Source organism: Odocoileus virginianus, chromosome 2, assembly GCF_023699985.2.
Source record: "Odocoileus virginianus isolate 20LAN1187 ecotype Illinois chromosome 2, Ovbor_1.2, whole genome shotgun sequence".
In the NCBI taxonomy this organism is placed as follows: Eukaryota; Metazoa; Chordata; class Mammalia; order Artiodactyla; family Cervidae; genus Odocoileus; species Odocoileus virginianus.
In genome coordinates, this window is record NC_069675.1 from 23,773,352 (window position 1) to 23,792,660 (window position 19,309).

Genomic DNA, 19,309 nt, shown 5'->3' on the forward strand with positions numbered 1-19,309 from the left:
TCAGTTACAGACATACTGAGTACCTATCTTAATCACAGGCAGTTTGCTAACTCAGGAAGCATTCCAGGCACTGGGAATACACCTAAGATTTGTTCATTGTCCTCTAACAGTACATATTCAAACTGAGGACAGAACGAAAAAGGCAGGAGGTTTAGCGTAGTGGTCATGGGAATAAACTTGGGATTGGACTACCTGGATTTTAACTCTCATTTCACCTCTCACAAATGTGACCTTGGGCAAGTTATTTAAAACCTTCTACTTTGGTTTTCTCATTTATAGAGTGAATTTAGTAGTACTTTCTACTTCACTGGATTGAAACAAGGCATATAAAATACTTGTAAATAAATGTACTCAATATATGTTAACTATGGTTTTTATAGAAAATGAGGTGGTTTGGTATGTGTGTTAGCAATCAATTTAGGATTATCAAATTACTTGATGAGTTAGTGGCACAGATTCTTCAACAGTCTTTACCACAGAAGAGTTTTAGGGCAATGAATAAAAGAATGCGTTTTTAAAAGCAAATACATAAATAAAACCCAGGCCATTTACTATTCAGGGAAGAGACTTACTGTCTTTTTTGGTTTATTTTCTTTTTTCTTGGCGGGGGGGGAGCATATTTTGTACCATGTGCCAAAACCAGCCAATAAACTGATCTACAGGTAACGTTGTAATTTTATAACTTAACCGAAAATATTTTTATTGACTTTGACAAAAATTATTAATTGGCATCCATTAATTTATTTAAATTACATCTTTTAATCAATTTATTACCTTAATAGTTGGGATATGGAATAGTAGAGTAACAGTGTCTCATTGTATATATAGCATGATCAAATGTTCCACTGAAAGGGATTTTCAGACTACTTAAGTTTACCCTACCAGGCACCAAAATTTTCTTAATTATTTTTTATCCCAACCTGTTTTTAAAAGTCCATGTCTTAATAAGTAGAGTATTATCAAATATAGTGTAATCTTGTGGAATCATAAAATTCTACAGTAGCACGTTAGCTCAGACCTCATTTTATAGACCAAGAGCCTGAGTTTCCGTCTTCAGAGAAGGTTAAGTGGCTTGTCCTTGAGCGCATCTTGACATAGTGGCTGATCTGGGGCCTGTACCTGTTCCCCTGACTTTTAGCAGAGCAGACTTCTCCAGGTACAGAAACGCCTCAGATCTGTTAATGCGTGTGTGAATGCGCTCTGCTCCTAGAGCTCAGCACCTGATGCAGAAAGGTCAGCGTGTGACGCTGGGCAGTGAGACGGCCTTGGAAGTGTTGAGAATTGGCAGGTTTATCAATTGCATGACACTTATTTAGCCTTCTCCAGTGAGGCAGCTTGTATCTAGAGCATATGAAAGTATTATGTTGAGATATCTTTAAGAACTGTGAAATTTTATAATACATTTTGAGGCTATAATGAAAGGCTCGACTACTCTGCTTTTCTAATTATCTTCTGTTCTGTGCTTTGCTTCCAGCTCTCACTTCTCCTTGCTGTCTGCTTCCACCAGCTGGTCTTATAACCTCATGTCTGCTTTTATCTGTTGTCTGCTATGATATAGGACAGAAAAGGTTGGGCTAATGCTGCCTGGCCACTGTCTAGGTTGCAACTTTAGGCAAGTTAATTTCTGAATCTTAATTCTTAAAATTGGAGATTATAATAGTTCCTACTTTTATAGGATTGCTGTAAAGATTTTAAATGTGGCAACTAGACCTACTCTCAAAGTTCCAAACACAAGTGCTGTTTTCTATTTTGTTTCCAGTATTTCCTGTTATTACTAGTTAACATTTAAGTGACCCTATAGGTTCAGAAACATCCTGGGCTTAGAACTCTAGGAAGTGTCCCTCTAATAAATTACAAGCAGGCAGCTGAAACTGTCCCTGAATGCCAACATAATAGCTTTCTGTTTGACTCAAATTCCCGCATGCCTTTTAACACGCTACTCCAAGATGTGAACCCAGGAGAGAGAGTGTGTATTCAAGTTGCAGTGATGTACTAAAAAGCATTATAAATAGGTAAGAATTGCTGGTAAAATGTTTCTTTTTTGGTCAGGATTTTGGTAAATGAAAATATATATACAAAGAGAAGAGTAAAAGACTTGTAAACTGTCTACCTGGAAATCACCAAGAAAATTACCCATAAAACTAATGTTGTATACATTTCAGTATTACTGTAACAGGAATTCTATTGCAATCCTTTGTGGCTTAAACAAATGGGGGTTATGTTTTCATTTAAAAGAAGTCATCAGGAACTCAGGATTCTTCTTTCTTTCTACTCCCGTCATCCTCAGTATGGTGCTCCTGAAATTCCAGTCATCATGTCCTGGTTCCAGGAAGCATCAGAGCAAGGGGAAAAAAGACGTTCTTCCTCCTAAGTCAGTTCTAAAGTTTCCTTAGCAGCCCCACTCAGTGACTTCTGCCACCCATAACTGCAAAAGAGTTTAGCAGATACAGGGTTTTAGCTGGGCACTGGAAAGGAGAGATAGTGGAATGGATAAATATGCTTTACATATCTACACTCTGAAGATTGAGTTATAAAGGCTGATCCTCTGGAAATTAGCTTTCTCTCAAACCAGCAAAGCACATCAAAAATTGCAATAATAACAAAAACTGTCAATGCTTTGAGAATAGACTTAGCAAGAAAAGCACAGGAAGCTATGTGAAGAAGCATGGCTGAAATACAAACCAAGAACTGGAAAATAGACATAACATATTTCTGGAAGAGAAGACTTGACAAAATATCTGTCCTCTACAAATTAGTCTCTAAATTTGATGCACTCTTACTTAAATTTTCATGATATTTATGAGCTTGATAAAATGGTTCTAAAAGTTCATCTGAGATTTTCCACATTATAAAACTATCACATTTGGCTGGGAATAGGTAGATAGACTAATGGAACAGAGAAGAGAGTCCAAAAACAGATCTCTGTTTATATGGAAATTTACTAGATAATACAAGAGGTATTTCAAATCAGTAGAGAAACAGTGGGCTCTTCTCAGCCTGCATTGTCCAGCGTCACAGCTACTAATCGCAACTTTATGAAATTAACTACAATTCAGTTCCCTGGGAACACTGGCCACATTTTGAGTCCTCAGGAGCCACAGGTGCCGGCTGCTGCTGCATTGGACTGCACAAATACACATGTTTTCATCACTGCAAAAAGAAAGCTCTGTTGGATGTCACTGCCCTAGATAGTGAGGAGATACCTGCTAAGTTGATTCAGTCGTGTCTTGACTCTCTGCAACCCTATGAACTGTAGCCTGCCAAGTTCCTCTGTTCATGGAATTGTCCAGGCAAGAATGCTGGAGTGGGTTGCCTCCAGGGGATCTTGCCCACCCAGGGATTGAACCTGTATCTCTTATGTCTCCCGCACTGGCAGACAGGTTCTTTACCACCAGTCAGGACCTGTTAGATAATAGAAAATTGATTCTTTGGGGAGTGTCATTGGGCTCGCTGAGAATCAGATCCCTCAACACTTGACACCTGTTGAAAAACTGCCACAAGCTTTTCAAATATCCAAACCAAGAAAGCCCCTTGTTATAAATCTACTTCATTGTCAGACTCTCCATGGCTTAGCATCATGGCCCCCCACCCCACAGCATCCACCTGGGCACCTGCTTAGGAAGAATTTAGTGCCCTCTGAACTCAAGTCCTCAGTACTTTTTTTGAAAACTCATCAGGTAATATTAATCTACAGCCAGGGTTGTAAAGCACTGATGTAAGTGATGACATTCTGTGTGATTAACGAAAGATTTAGCTTCAGACTTTTCCAGAGTGTATTCTCAGGCACCATCACTTGTGATTGTTACTGTGATTACACCATTCAGCTGCTGAAAGGCACTTATGAACATACCGCCTTAGAATACTCTTGCTTCTCTTCTGGGGGGCATACTAACTTGTTACCAACCATGTATTGCCTATGGGGGGACACTTGAGGGGGTTTCCCCAACATATGCGTGTATCTTTGATGGCCTGTGAGTTAGATGAGACAAGGACACTGAAGTGGAATCTAGGAAGGCAGCGTTATAGATTCCTAGCTGAAAGTCGCATCTCATCTTTGCTTCTTTATTGGACCCCATATCAGGGAAAAACTTTGTTTTCCAGGATGAATTGATAGCTTTCTAAACTTGAGGACTTTCCCTACTCAAGTTCTTTTTGAGAATACTTGATATCTAGATTTTTTTACCAACTAAATACATCGTGTCCAACACAGATGTGAATTAAATGAATGTTATGTATCCAAACAGTGCTTTTGATTCTTTTCTAAGTAATACTATTAAAGTCTCTTCAGAGAGATTCAAACAGTGTTTTTAAACACTATGTGAGGAAGAATGCTTCCTGGAGGACAGTACTTTGCTGTGATTAGTTAAATCCTTCATTCATGTAGTGCCAATGTTCTCATCTTAGAAGCTTGGCTTCTCTGGATGCCAGCCAGGCATCAGATTGATGAACCCTGTGAAAAAATCTGTGTGACCTCGTCCTCCTGCCATATTCAGAAAATATCCACAGGCCCTATACATCTTACTGGCCCTGATTTCTTGTTAAGTTGGGAGGTCTCCCACATGCCTAGCAAGTAATTCCTAACCTGTTTGCTGACATAGCACCTAACCTCCAGTGACTTCAGGAAGCTTCATGGTTCTCAAAGTCACGTAAATCCATTTAGATGTATGAAGTTGGGTATTTGCCATACAGCACTGTGGTGGATTATAGCACCAGGGAGGTTTTAGCACATGTCGTTGAACTGCAGAAGGCTCCTGGAATAATTAAAATACTTTGTGTAAGTCATTTAAAAGTATTTTGAATTCATTAACATTTTTTTGAAAATTTATTTTTGGCTCTGCTGGGTCTTCACTGCTGCACAGGCTTTCCTCTAGTTGTGGCTGTCGGGTGCTGTTCTTTGTTGCAGTGCTCGGGCTTCTCATTGCAGGGGCTTCTCTTGTGGAGCACAGGGTCTAGGCCTCGTAGGCTTCAGTAATTGCGATTCCCGGGTTCTAGGGCACCGGCTCAGTAGTTGCGGCACATGGGTTTAGTTGCTCTGAGGCATGTGGGTTTTCCAAGATCAGGGATCGAACCCATGACTCTTGCATTGGCAGGTGGATTCTTTACCACTGTGCCACCAGGGAAGCCCCTGAATTTATTGACTTTAAAAATAAAAACCATGTGAGCAGAAAGCCAGTAATTCAAAAAGTACAATCAAAATTATTAATAAATATTTTAATACAGAGTACAAGAGAGAAGTGATTTTGAGTCTCTCTTGGCTTTAGTGTAAACTGTAAGGCCTGTGTGATTTAATTGCAATTGTTTATTGAAAGTCATCAGATGCTTACATGTGAAGCCAGCCCAGTATGGCACTTCAGTAATTTTTTGTTTGAATTCCCAGTGTCAGTAAGACCTAAGCAGAAGAAGATCTGTCCTTTTGTATAAAGAGTCAGATAGATGATTAATTATTGGATCCAGTTGATCAGAGGGAGTGTGCTATTGGGTAACTTTTTCCCCAGCATATTCTTTGGAGATAGGAGTTTTTTAGGAGATCTCCACATGCCATGGGTACTCAAGAAACAGGCCAGGAAAACTGTACTCTTTTTGTATCCAACCTGGAACCAATATTTCATTCTCAAAAATGAAGTCACTCTGATTAGGGCCACTAGTGACTTGAAACGAGGCCCGAGGTTTTCGTGTCTGTTCAGTGCCTTCTAAGAGACTGTCTTCCCTGGAAGTGTGGCACTGGTAGTCCTCAGTGATGGTATCCAAGTGGAGGCACCAGAGGATACTCCCAGCTTCTGCGTGCTGGCTGTTCCCACTTCAGTTCCACGGTTCTGGCTCCCAGCCAAAGACCTGCTCCGAACCATAAGCCTTCTCAGTTCTAGAGGCCGTGATACTGCTCTGCTTCAGGAATCGCCAGTGAGTGGCTACCGAGAAGGCAGTACTAACTGTGAGACTACTTGTCATTCACTCAGAACTCTCAGTACATTCTAATGATTGATGTGTTACTTCCTAGGGACATTCCAGCTATATCACACACCTTGACTGGTCCCCAGACAACAAGTACATAATGTCTAACTCTGGAGACTATGAGATCCTGTACTGTAAGTATAAATGATCACATACGGCTGAGATGTGTCTGTCAGGGGGCAGTAGAGAGCAGGCTCCATGAAATCTGAAATGTGCAGCCACTGCACACTGGCCCCTCTAACATGACAAAGCATGTGCTGCTTAAAGCTGGCTAAGGACTAAGACTCTCAAAGTAATCAGTTCATGCAAATGTCATACAAAATTATTCAGGGAGACTGATCCTGCTGTGGATGGTTCTGTATTTAACAGCTTTTCCTGGAGATAGGAAGGAGTATAATGGATGGGCATTTATGCTTTTTAAAGAAAAAAGAATAACTTCAGTGGGAAAGTGTATAGTTCTGTGTGTGCGTGTGTGTTCATTGCATCCGACTGTTTGCAACCCCATGAACTGTAGCCCACCAGGCTCCTCTGATCCTGGAGTTTTCCAGGCAAGAATACTGGAGAGGTTTGCCATTTCCTACTCCAGGGGATCTTACTGACCCAGGGATCTAAAAGCATGGTAAACACTTTCTTTTCCTCTCAACTGTGTCTTAATATGTTTCAGTGTATGGATTATAAATACAAGTAAACATGGCTATTTTGAATCAAGATGCATTTTCAAATTCATTTGTACACAAGCACTATGATTATACTTTCTGTTTCTAAATTTAAAGGGGACATTGAACATGGCTGCAAACTAATAAGAAATCGATCAGAATGTAAGGACATCAATTGGACGACATACACCTGTGTGCTAGGCTTTCAAGTCTTTGGTAAGTTCATTGCACTTGATGGGAAAAGTCAGTCTTGTGCTGTTTTTTGTGTAATACTTAAATTTCTAAATGAAAAATAGTCTCTATGTATTCTTTTATTTTTTATTGAAGTATAGTTGAATTACAATGTTAATTTCTGCTATCTAGCAGAGAGACTCAGTTATTCATACACATACATTCTTTCTCATATTCTTTTCCATTATGGCTTGTTACAGGATATTAATATAGTTCCCCATGCTGTACAGTAAGACCTTGTTGTTTACCCATTATATATATACTAGTTTGCATCTGCTAATCCCAAACTGCCAGTCCAACCCTCTCACACCCCTCCCCCTTGGCAACCACCAGACTGTTCTCTGTGTCTGTGATTCTGTTTCATAGATGGGTTCAATTTGTCATATTTTTTTTCCAATTTGTCATATTTTAGATTCCACATATAAGATGTCATAACGGTGTATGTCTCTCTCTTTGACTTCCTTCATTTAGTACTACATGTGTTCTTTCGTGTTAACTGCTATTAATGTCCAGTTCAGAGAAGTTAAATATATTAGGATTGAAGCAATACAAGGTTTATTCTCTACAGAATCCATTGGCCCATAATAAATATAAAAGATAATTAAAAAGGAAAGGCATTTACATACTATTATAGATTGCTTTCACGTTTTTTCCTCCAGGTGAAAATTGAAGCTTTAAAATTAGTAAAAAGCATTTTCAAAATAACACCTTTAGTATCACATACCATATACCTATTTAAACTGTATAATTTGGTTATTTCAGCATATTCACCAGATTGTGCAGCCATCATCACTGTTGAATTTTAGACCATTTTCATCACCCAGAAAGAAATTCTCTGCCCGTGAGCAGTCACTCCCCTACCTCACCCTTCCACAACCTCCCAGCAACCACTGATCTCCTTTTTTTAATGATTCACATACTCAGAACAGTTCATATAAATGGAATCATACAATATGTGATTCATTGAAACAGACTTTTTTCCCTTAGCAGGGTTCATCATGTGGTAGCAAGTATCAGAACTTTGTTATGGCTGAACATCCCCATGTACAGCTGTTCCACATTGTTCATTTTCCACTTTTCAGCTGTTATAAATAATGCCGGCATAAACAGTAATATACAAGTTGTAGTGCAGACATGTTTTCATTCTCTTGGGTGATCCACCTAAGAGTGGACTTGCAGGGTCAAATGGTAATTCTGTGTTGGACCTTTTGAGGAACTGCTAGACTGTTTCCCATAAGTGACTGTGCCATCTTCTTAACTCCCAGCAGCGTACCAGGTTTCTGTCTCCACATGGTTGTCAGCAGCTGGTTGTGGTTTTGCATGTGGGTGTCCAGCTTTCCCACTACCATTGGTTGACATATGAAGGCATTTTCAGTAGACATTATTTAAAGATAAAAAGGGTGGAGATCATTCCTAATATGATGTTTTGAACATTTCTAGAAATATGTCCTTTGACAGTTTTCTCAATCTTTGCCAGACTGTAGGATTCCTTCTGAGAAAGTTAGGATTAAAAAGAGATGGTATACTCTGTAATTAGAATACTGGATATGGATATGGCACCAGCACCTAAAGCAGTGCCCAAAATAGGAGGGTTTTTTCCCTTATCAGTGTATCTCTGCCTCCTGAAAGCTGGACTCTCTCCACCCTGGTGGTAGCTTCTTTATGCAGTGTGCATTAGGAAAAAAAACCCATTATAGGCACTTGTTCTAAACTAACTGCTATAGAGATGAAGAAGCCAACTAAGTAAGCTTGGAAGAAATTAAAATAATCCTGACTAGGCCATAAACAAATTCATTATTCTGGGTGAAGCTGAAGCAGTGGCCAATAGGTGGTAACTTACCTAGTTATTTTAATGAAACAATATTTAATTTACTTATTAAGAGATGTTAATTAATGTATTAACTAGAGACATATTAATACTTTTGTTACTCAAATGTTATTGACCAGAGATGTTTCAGTATTCACTTACCTAACTAATCATTGGCCACAGGCATTCCTTTCTGCAAAGATTACTTGGTCAATAATGTGTTACGAAGTGTTTTGTCTTAACCAAATTAAATGCCCCCCCACCCCCCGCTGAAAAAAATTGTTCTCTAGAGCAGTATTGAACTAGAGGAAGCCAGCTTCTCAACTCTTACATATTATTTTTAGTCTAGTATGGATTTGTGCTAATCATGTTAAACATCACCAGTACCTCAGGATGATTTCAGAATAATTAAATTTGCTGTGTCAACTTTTGGACATAAATAGTAGTTCCAGGAAAATTTTATGGATAGCGTGATAGAATAGTGGATTGTGACCTATGCCTTTCCATTAAGAAAGAAAATGTTTTTTTTTTTTTAAAGTGCCTGCCTGAAAAGGAGCAGTGAAAAAGTATGTAAATTTTAGACTGCCCAGAGTCTACTTTGCAGAATTAGTGCCCACATTGTTTCTGCACTCTGGTACAGAAGTAACTGAGAATTTCCCCTCCAGCTAGAAACTTAGAGGAGCTTACTGTCGAGTTGAGACAAGCTGTATTTATTAGCCCCACCTGCTGGTTACTAGTGAGTACTTTTGAGTCTTAAAATCTTAAATTTTCAATCTTGAGGTTATTTCATTTTAATTACTATTAGTTAGATTTCAGATAAAATTTCATTTGAATGAAGTATTGAGGCACTAAGAAATCTGTAAGGGAAATGTAGCAGCTAAGAGTCTGAACACAGATGAAAATTAATAAGATTGTAAAATAAACATATGTAGCATGGCAGTTGTATTTTTCAGACTAATTTTTCTAACACTGCACTCCCCCCCCCGCCATGTTTCCATATTAAAGGTGTCTGGCCAGAAGGATCTGACGGGACAGATATCAATGCACTGGTACGATCCCACAACAGAAAGGTGATAGCTGTTGCTGATGACTTTTGCAAAGTCCATCTGTTTCAGTATCCCTGCTCCAAAGCAAAGGTAAAACCAACTTACTAAAGACTAGTGTTATACCTGGGGACTTTTGTTTGGGGGATAATTTTGTGTCAATGGTGGGAAAGTATTTGTAGGGTTCCTAATTAGTCTCCATGATGCTAGAGCGCACATGGGGAGAGAACGGGGCCATTTGTGAGCGTCCATGCAGGCTCGTCTTTTCCTTCCTTATGGTAAAAGAGAAGACACTTGATGACATTTCACTCATTTTTATTTATTTTTTTCATTTTGATATCTTAGCAGTTTTATATTTCTTCTAAACATATTAAAATATTTTATTTGTTATACGATCAACATTATAAGACTCCTAAACCATCTATAATCCTACCAACCTAGTAAATTCTCCCCTAGCCAGCTCGGTAGAATAGTCACTAAACTCTTAACAAGTATACCACCCTGACATCCAGAAGAGAGTTTTTAAACCTAGTCTAAAAGTACAACTGCCCAGTTACTTTGTTTCCCACATAAATAGGTATTAAAAGGAAATTGCTGCTAGCTTTATTCTTCACCCAGTGACCTGTAGTTGTTTACCTTGTGTCACGAGCTGAACTGACCGCCCTAACCTAGTCCCCCCGCTGCTGTGAGCAGGCGTGTGGGGGTGAGTTTAATTCTGCCGTCTGGTCTCTCTGATGCAGGCTCCCAGTCACAAGTACAGTGCCCACAGCAGCCACGTCACCAACGTCAGTTTTACTCACAATGACAGTCACCTGATTTCAACTGGTGGGAAAGACATGAGCATCATTCAGTGGAAACTTGTGGAAAAGTTACCTTTGCCTCAAAATGAGACTCTAGCGGAGCCTACACTCACCAGAGCCCCTCCCTCTTCCATCGAGAGTGTGGTGCAGTCTGATACGCCCACCCCGCCTCCTTCCCAGCCCTTAAATGAGGCAGCTGAAGAAGAAAGTCGGATAAGCAGTTCTCCCACACTTCTGGAGAACAGTCTAGAACAGACCGTGGAGCCCAGCGAAGACCACAGTGAGGAGCAGAGCGAGGGGGGCAGCGAAGACCTCGGTGAGCCTGTTTATGAGGAGCTAGCCAGTGAGCTAAGCGAGGAGCAGAGCAAAGCCGCTCTTCCTGGGGACCAGCAAGACCCCTCATCCCTGTCCTAACACCAGGACTGCAGTGCGACTCGCTTTTTCCTTCAACCGCGTGTGGTCTTGTGATAGCAGAGTTCAGATAACAGGCCGAGAAGTGATGAAGAATCACTATTGATGGAGTTTTGGTTTCCACGTAATCTGTTTTCAACAATCTCATCTTCTGTCTCTTAAATGCAGTCAACCTAAAGGTTCGGTTTGACGTGTGTTGAAAATTAACCAAACTTAATAGTAAGAAAAGACTGAAACATTGACTATGTCTCAGAAATTACTGTGTATGTGAGTGGTTATGATGTAAATACTGGAAACAAAAACAGCAGTTGTATAGATTTAAAAATAAACCCCTCGTTATCTGAACAGGTTTTCTTCAGGAACCAGAGGCATCACAAACACTGTTGCTCACCTGTTCATCTACTGGCTCAGACTGTGCTACTTTTTTTTTTTACTGATGCTGAAAATCAGAAAAACAAAAACCAAAAAAAACTCTTGCTGAGACCCTCCCACCCCAAATACCTAGTGGAAATTTTTTAGTTAACAAAAAACTTCAGTATCGCTACGAGCAGTGGTATGGCCTTCCTGAATAATAGCACCGTTTTCTTACGCTGCCAGCAGACGTCCAGATGTGCTTGTTAGTCTACTATGTAGGTGCTGCCTTTTCTAAGTCAGAGTGAGGAACAGTCCCTGAATTCCCTGTGTGCAGATCTATTTTATCTTAGAATTAAGAAAGCAGTGGTTTGTTAAAGAGCTTTTAATGTATATTAAACCATTGATTCAGAAATAATGGAATCCGCCAAGGATCCCTTTACCGGCCTAAACATTTTCAAGTGAATGGAAGAGAAAAAAAAACCACATGCCTATAAAACTAAACTTGGCTAATATTAGCTTAGCCTTCATCATCATTTGTTCCCTCAATAACAGAAATATTAATACAGTAAGTTTAAATGATTAAATTGGTGCTTGAAATTCATTGGTTTAGTTGTAATTTTTATACAGATTGAGGGATAAAATGACAAATTACAAATTCTTTTTTACAGAAGTGTGACAGTAGTCACAGTAATTTTTTATAAATTGCATACTTAATAGACTTCCTATATATATAGTGATTTTTCTCTGGTGGAGTTGCTTTAAGCCTTGCAGTTCTGAGTGACTATCCTCTGCTGCTGGGGGCAGTGCATGTATTTTTATGCAGTGGATAGTTTTGGTCTGTTGTTGTTTTTTTTTTAAGTTTTGTCAGACGATTGTTTTTCTTAAGTATGTGTTTCCTATTTTCAAAATAATTACAAATATGCATTTCCTATATATTTGTTTATACTTTGATTATAAGAAGACTTATTTTTTAACTTGCTGCATTGTTTTGATATCTTTTTGTTGTTGTTAGATCATGTTTAGAAACTTCAGATGAGTTCAGAAGTCTTAAGTATGCAAGTGTTTACGTGATTGTGCCATTCCAAAGTGCTTCAGAACTGTCATTCCCTTCTGCTATCTTCTCAGGAGTAATACAAGTCAGGTATTTCATCATCTGGTAACATACAGACTCCAGTGAACGCCCAAGGACACTCACCACATTCGTATTCAGATGCTGTATGTAAGGGTGTGGGTATGTGTGAAGGGGTGAGTGAGTGTAGACACTTACTCTGCGTGTCTCTATATAAGAAGATACGTGCCACATTGAAAATACTCAGTGTGTATCTCTGTGTATAGATATATGTTGTGTATATCTCTTTCCTTTTGTTTACAACTGTTCAGAAAAAAAAAAAAACCTCAAAGTGGTTCTCTTCAAAAGAAGAGAGACTCCAAGCAACCCATCATTTTTCAGTATGTTTATACATAATTATCAGAGGGCAGCAGCAGTATCAGGCATGTGTTTTTTGCCTATTAGCTGTGGTGATTGAATCATCAGGTCAGCATGTGCTAGACCCTGCAAAATAATAGGAGATGAATAAGTAATTCTAGAAGAAGAAAAAAGCATTTTGTAAAGTACCTGGGGGATACTGCTCTCCATGACAAGCAGGGAGTGTATCTGGGGATATCAGTCACCTTTGGGGTTGCTGTGTACAATGAAATTTATATTCGTGATATTTGTGATATCTTGGGTGGTAGTTTCAAAAAGACACTACTAATACGCAGAAAGCGTTCCAGCTCTCTCTTGCTGGCAACTACTGTTTAACAGTCAATTAAATCTGTGATTATGGTTGGAAGTGGGTGGGATTATGAAATTGTAGATGTTTTTAGAAAAACTTGTGAATGAAAATGAATCCAAGTGTTTTATGTGAAGATGTTGAGCCATTTCTATCATGCATTCCTGTCTTATGACAGAAAAATTTGAAGATTAAATAAAATAATCAAGATGTTTCATTTGTCTCTGAATGTGTCTTGAGTCTTTCTTCCTCTATGCTGCTGGTTTCATCCAGTTATCAGGAGACACGACAGACAGTTCAGAAGGACACGTTTATCAGTTGACCACTGCCGCTGTGGATACAGCCATTCTGGTAGTGACAGACTCCATCTCATAAAGCTAGAGGAAATTACTTCTGATTTATGCTTCCATTCAATAGGCAATAGCTTTGTTTTAATTTATTTCATGTCTGCACTCACTCAGATGTTTACATTGGGTGATCCTAGCTACGTGCCTCCCCAGTGTTCACCTGCGGGAAGCCCTTGAACTCAGCATCCCGCTTTCTCCATCTCCCCTGGGTTGCTTGGTGACACATCCTCTTCACACCACAACCATAAATTAGCTGCTGCACATTTTTCTTTATGAGGAATTAAGTAGTCCATACATTTCTCAGTTTTACAGTCATGGAAATGATGGGGTTTTCATCATCACCTTATTCATCCATGGTGACTATGAATGTATATTCACAGCCACTCACACACTAACCTGTGAGAGGTGTCCTGGGCCCAGCAATTCCTCTCCGCCAATTCTGAGACAAAATGGCTGGCAGGCAGCAGAACAGACGCGCTAAACAATGTGATTTTTTGAATAAAAAAGGAGCTCCAAGTCAGGAACCTGTTTATGGAGAAACAGTGGTGAATCAGATCTTGGACATACTGGTGTGGTAGTGTAAATTCTAGAAGGAACTATGTTTCCAGGTTACAGGGGGAACTAAAAGGCAGCTTAGGACAAGGACATGTTTCTCGGACAAAAGAGACAGGCTGAAGAGCAGGTATGCCGGCCATGAACGGAGCAGAGCTACTGCTCAAGGAGTCTATGCGGCCAGAGCCCCCGGACGCCCCAGCCTCATACAGCGCACGGGGCAGGCTGGGGTTCAGAACAGGCCCATGTTCACTCACCCAGATGACCTCATTCCAGGACATCATGCACTGTCACTTCAAAGCTGGAGCCTCTTCCACTTACGCTAGGAGAAAGACATTCTTTAGAAACAGGGAGGAAGAAGGAAAGGATGAGGGTGAAGATTCACAGATTTTGGAAAGGAGACGGGGCAACATCAGAGGCCCTATGTCATCTCAGTCCAGAGGAGGATGCTACACGTTTGTCACCATCACAGAAACAGGCTGTGCTGAAGAAGCTGCCTTCGTCCAGGATGCCCAGGACTGGCATCTTCAAGGACCTTAGAAAAAGTTTCCAGGCATTTTCCCTGAAAAGTAGATGCAATCCTTTCTAAAGGGCAACTGCTGCTCTCAGGGACTACAGTCATCTTATACCTTTTCCAGAGGAAACCTGGATTTCTACATCACCCTCATTAATCGATTTCTACAATAACCTCTGATACAAAAAAGGCAAAGGAACTAAAAGAGAAATAACCCCAAATGGAAGAAGAAAGTTTGGTTCCTGTAGACATGTCAGTGTGTTTCATTTCTGAATCCGTGGCTGACATCCTCAGGAGACCATAACTTACCAAACTGAACACGTGTGATTTTTAATTTTACCATTCCAGAAATCTGGAAGAAAAAGATACCACTTCTGTATCTCAGAGGACAAAAACACAAAAAATGTAGGAACAAAAACCGAGTGCTCATTGATGACGACACATCCACACAGAACTAAATGTTACTGAACCAGAAGAGCTGACACTGTTGCAACATTTTAGAGCTTTCCACCAATTCTTTCAACTATCCTACATTCTGTCACCATTTTACAGATGAGTAAACTTACAGATGAAACTGTCACCCTAATAGGACCCTAATAGTACCAAGTGACTGAACCAAGGTTTGGTTCTCTTCTCACTCAGGGTTTGTCCTGCCTCCAGAGTCCCTGGGGTAGCTCTGAAGCTGGGCACTGTAGGAGATGCTTACTGCAGAATAGTAATATAGTGATTATTAGTAACAGAATGAAATGGGCTAAGCTTCTGGTAGGAAGGATTTGAGACCACTATATCGAAAAATCACAGAAGGTGGTGATTCACAGAATCACTTTGGAACAGTCGACTCTGCTCTGAACAATCACAGATGACAGGGACCCCTCCCTGGCACAAGACCCCTCCTGCCAGCCCTACAAGTGGAGTGGGGGCCAAGCTTCTAGGCCACCCCGCAGCACCTCCTGTCAGCACCTCTCTGCACTTTCCGCCTGCCTTGGCTCCTGAGTCCTCAATCCCTGAGGTTCCATTTTAAGCCTATTTGTGTGGAGACGCTGCTCCCTTATTTTCCAACCTCTGAGAAATTACTGTTTCACTGAAAAAGCAGCAGAGCAGCTTCTTTCTTCACTGGTCCAGTGCTTCTTCCCTTAATCTCCGGCCCAGGCTATGCCACAGAACCTTGATCCTGCCTCTCCTCTCCCTCCCAATGTAAACACGCAGTCCTGAAGGCAAAGGTCCCTAGAGAGTCACCCAGGTCAGAGGTGTATGTGCGTGACCACCGGTGTGTGCCAGTGGGAGGACGCACGTGCACATCTGCCAGATCTCACTAAGGGAGCTGGAGACGAGTGCTAGAAGGGGACTTGGGGGGGGGAAATAACTGTAATAAAATGCAAAGGACCACATACTGGTCGTCTGTTTCATCCTTGATGTTCCCATAGCCACCAAGCCAGAGTGCGCCATAGGCAAGGTCAAGGGGTACTCGAGCCCACCTCTCCACAGTGATGCCCATTCAGCCAGCACTGGGCTGGGCTCACTTGGTGACCTGATGGAAGCAGGGAAACCAGAAGCCGGCATTCTCTTACCGCGTCAGCCATAGAACTTTCTCAGTTAACACAGCTGTATAAGTGATGTCCGGGCAGGGCAGAGCCTCTTCCTTCTGCAGACTTTCAGTCTCTGCAATAAAAACGTATTGTGCTGCTGACAGAAAGAGGGAGCAGGTCTGAACCCAGCAAGCTTGTGTGGGGCTTGGATCCACAGGTGTCATTGTTTCATCAGGTGTACGTACAAACCCTCATCATACAAGGAAATCGACCGGGCTCAGCAGGGAACCTGGCAACGAGAAAGATACAGGCCCTGCCCTCACGGAGCATGGACCCTGCAAAGCCAATCTGGAAAGTTTACCAACTGTATGTTTCCATGAATAACACTACTGAAGTGACTCTAAAGAATAAAGAACAGACTAGTGGTTGCCAGGGGACAGCAAGGGGGGAGACGTCACCTAGAGGGGCAGCATGGGGGTCCTCTGTGATGATGAACAGTCTCCATCTCGGTTGTGGGGGTGATGACATGAACCTATACACAGCACTCGATCACACTGGTGGAAACCAATGAAGCCCTGTAGTCTGCATGACCGTGCTGAGCAAGTGGACCCTTCCTGGACTTAACAACACTATAAACTATGTGTGATGTCACCACTGGGGGGAAGCTAAGGGAAGGGTTCACTGGACTCTTTTTACACTTCCTCTAAGTCTACAGTTATTTCAAAATAAAATGTTTTTCTGAAGTAATGATATAGAAACTCCCTTCTCTTTATGCTTTTGAAGGAAATATGGAAACAAAAATGGGCTGTAATACAACACAGATTTTTTTTAATAAAATTTCTATCCTGGTGCACCTAAGGTATTCCACCTGTGATCATATAAAACACTGCCGATGTGGAACATGCTCTCCACAGCTTTTCCCACCTCTGCTCGGCCCCCAGAGGGTCTGGGGGAGCCCCTGGCAAGGGGGGTGCACTGGTCAGAGGGTGTGCCTGGGAGCAAGGAGGCTTTATCTGTTTGCGGCTGAGAAACAGTCAATGCATCATCCTGCCACTAGCAGAGTCCTCCCCACCCCTGGGCGTTCACCCCTCCTGCGTCTGCACTGGCTTCCCCTTCTGCCTGGTTTGAGTGTGGCTGATGCTCACTCCCTTGGAAATGCTCGCATGGCCAGTCCCCCACGGCTGCCTTCCCTCAGGTGGTTGGGCTGAATCACCTTCCCTTACTCAGACTTAATAAAATGACAAGAAAAAAGAAGAATTCTACTATTTATGGGTCCCCAGTGAAACTGCTGCAAAATTGAGATTAGGTGACTAGGCTTTCTTTCTCCTTAGAGAGTGATGGCGTCACGGTTTCATTTGGGGCAAAATCCATTTTCATGTGGCCTACTGTTTGCTGCCCATGAATATCTCAGCACCGGACTCATTAGCAGGAGCGTTTGCCAGGCTTTGACATTTCCATTTAGAAGATGAATTAATTCTGAGCTGAGCCACAAGTCCCTTCTCTCTTGGAAGAACGTGTTAAGATTCAAGCTCTCAGAGGCCCCCAGAGCATCAGTGAGATCTCACACCAGTCCCACCTGATGGTGGGCCAGCCCTTCCGTGAGGGCAAGTGAGGAATCTGACATAAAAAACTCAAGGCTGCAGTGAAGGTGCATTTTTCATTGTAAGTTTGGGCCCTTCCTCCTTGGTCTCTGTCCAAAAGAGAAAGTAAGGGTTTACCCCCCGGGAACACCTGATCCTCAGGGGAGAGACCTCCCAGCAAGCTCGTGGGCTCTGCCCCCACCTGCCCCGTGTAGGCCCAGCATCCAAGGGGCTTGAGAAAAGCAGGGGAAATGTTCTTACCTCAGGGCGCAGGGAAGGTGTCCCCTCCGGGTCATGGGCGACAGGCTGGGGCTCCATCACGATAAACAGTGTTTGCACGGGAAGCTATCAGCAGGGTGACAGATTGTGTGGACAGCTAGGAGAGCCTGCAGATGGCTCCACTAATAAAGCTGCCATTCACAGCTGCCCAGGCTCAAGTGGTTTCTATGGAAAACCCTCACACTGAAACAGAAGGAAGTTCTTTTAAATTATGGTAGTTGATAACTTTTTTGATCAAACATGGTCAGACTTAAACGAAGGGATTTGCCCAGGAGGGCACTCTGGAAACCACAGAGTGGCCATCTGCAGTGCTAGGAGCTATGACTCAAGCACGGGTCACCTGCTCTCAGGCACGCCCTTCGTCCGAGGGTCTCCGCGCCTCCCTCTTCTCACTCCGGGTCAGGGTCTGTCCTATGCCACTCCTTCAGCAGTGCTGGGACCATGGGAGGATGAGGGGGGAAGCCTCCAGGTCACTCTACGGAGCCAGCCCCAGGCTCAACCTCTGGGTGTGTGAGTGACACTGTCGTCATCCTTTCTTGAAAACTCAAACCTCTCCTGCCAGGCACCACAGACTCCAGGTTTCTTTTCTTCTTTCCTCTGTCCACCTGTCCTCTTTCCTTATTTCCCCTTGCTTCCTTCCTCCCATCTTCCTTCTGAAGAGCACCAGAATATGCCAGCCCCAAATTTGCCACTTTTGGAGGTTGATTGTTCTGAGCTGTAGGCATCTGAAAAACAGCCAATCCAATGAGAGGCTGTCTCCGAACACTCCCATCTGCCTAAAGACAAATGCTCCAAAAGGAGCTCAGTTGTTATAGATCCCTCCCAGGAGCTTCATCAACCAGGGGAGATTGACTCTCATTACAGAGGAGGCTGAGCCCACCCCACACCCAGACACACTTGTCACAGACCATCACACTTCCCAATCACCATTCTAAGGGCCTCACATCATCCCTAAAAATCACTCTCCCCTAGGTCTACCTCCCCCCCCACCCCGCCCCTGTCTTCCCCACTAAGACGGTGTTGAAGCCTGAATTCTGAATTCTAAGCCCCCTCGGGCAGCTGCACGTTTTTCTCTGCGTATCTCCCATGTACACGTGAGGTCTACATGTTCATAAACTTTCTTTTTTATTTTCAAGACAGATTAAATTTTGTTTTCTTCTAGTAAAAGGTATCTATTACTTTGAAATAAGATACACATATGGGTTTATGAAACTGGATGTGCAGCCACAATCCAACTTTATTCTGGATGTGCCATGACACCTAATATAAGCAACAACTTTAAATCAGGTATGCTCCTTATTGGGGGGGGGGGGGCGGTGCAGGGGATTTTTCTTTTAATTCTTATCAGCGTATAGTTCAGAGAAGGCAATGGCAACCCACTCCAGTGTTCTTGCCTGGAGAATCCCAGGGACGGCGGAGCCTGGTGGGCTGCCGTCTATGGAGTCGCACAGAGTCGGACACGACTGATGCGACTTAGCAGCAGCAGCA

At 42.1% G+C, this 19,309-nt stretch overlaps 1 protein-coding gene and 1 long non-coding RNA gene across 7 annotated transcripts in view; one reads left to right on the forward strand and one right to left on the reverse strand.

The window, feature by feature from the left end:
* EML4 (EMAP like 4) overlaps nucleotides 1-13,246 on the forward strand; it is a 153,074-nt gene extending 139,828 nt beyond the window's left edge. For all 6 annotated transcript variants that reach the window (XM_070477414.1, XM_070477394.1, XM_020871310.2 and 3 more), the window contains 4 exons: nucleotides 5,996-6,083; nucleotides 6,723-6,821; nucleotides 9,649-9,779; nucleotides 10,427-13,246. In XM_070477414.1, the coding sequence (XP_070333515.1) occupies nucleotides 5,996-6,083; nucleotides 6,723-6,821; nucleotides 9,649-9,779; nucleotides 10,427-10,900 (792 nt within the window). In that variant the 3' untranslated portion in view covers nucleotides 10,901-13,246. The remainder of the gene's footprint in view (nucleotides 1-5,995; nucleotides 6,084-6,722; nucleotides 6,822-9,648; nucleotides 9,780-10,426) is intronic.
* LOC139038501 (uncharacterized) lies at nucleotides 11,618-18,771 on the reverse strand. Its single transcript, XR_011491545.1, has 2 exons — nucleotides 17,804-18,771; nucleotides 11,618-16,095 (listed from the first exon to the last, which is right to left on the reverse strand). It is a non-coding gene; the product is annotated as an uncharacterized lncRNA (long non-coding RNA).
* Between the last annotated feature and the right edge of the window lie 538 nt (nucleotides 18,772-19,309).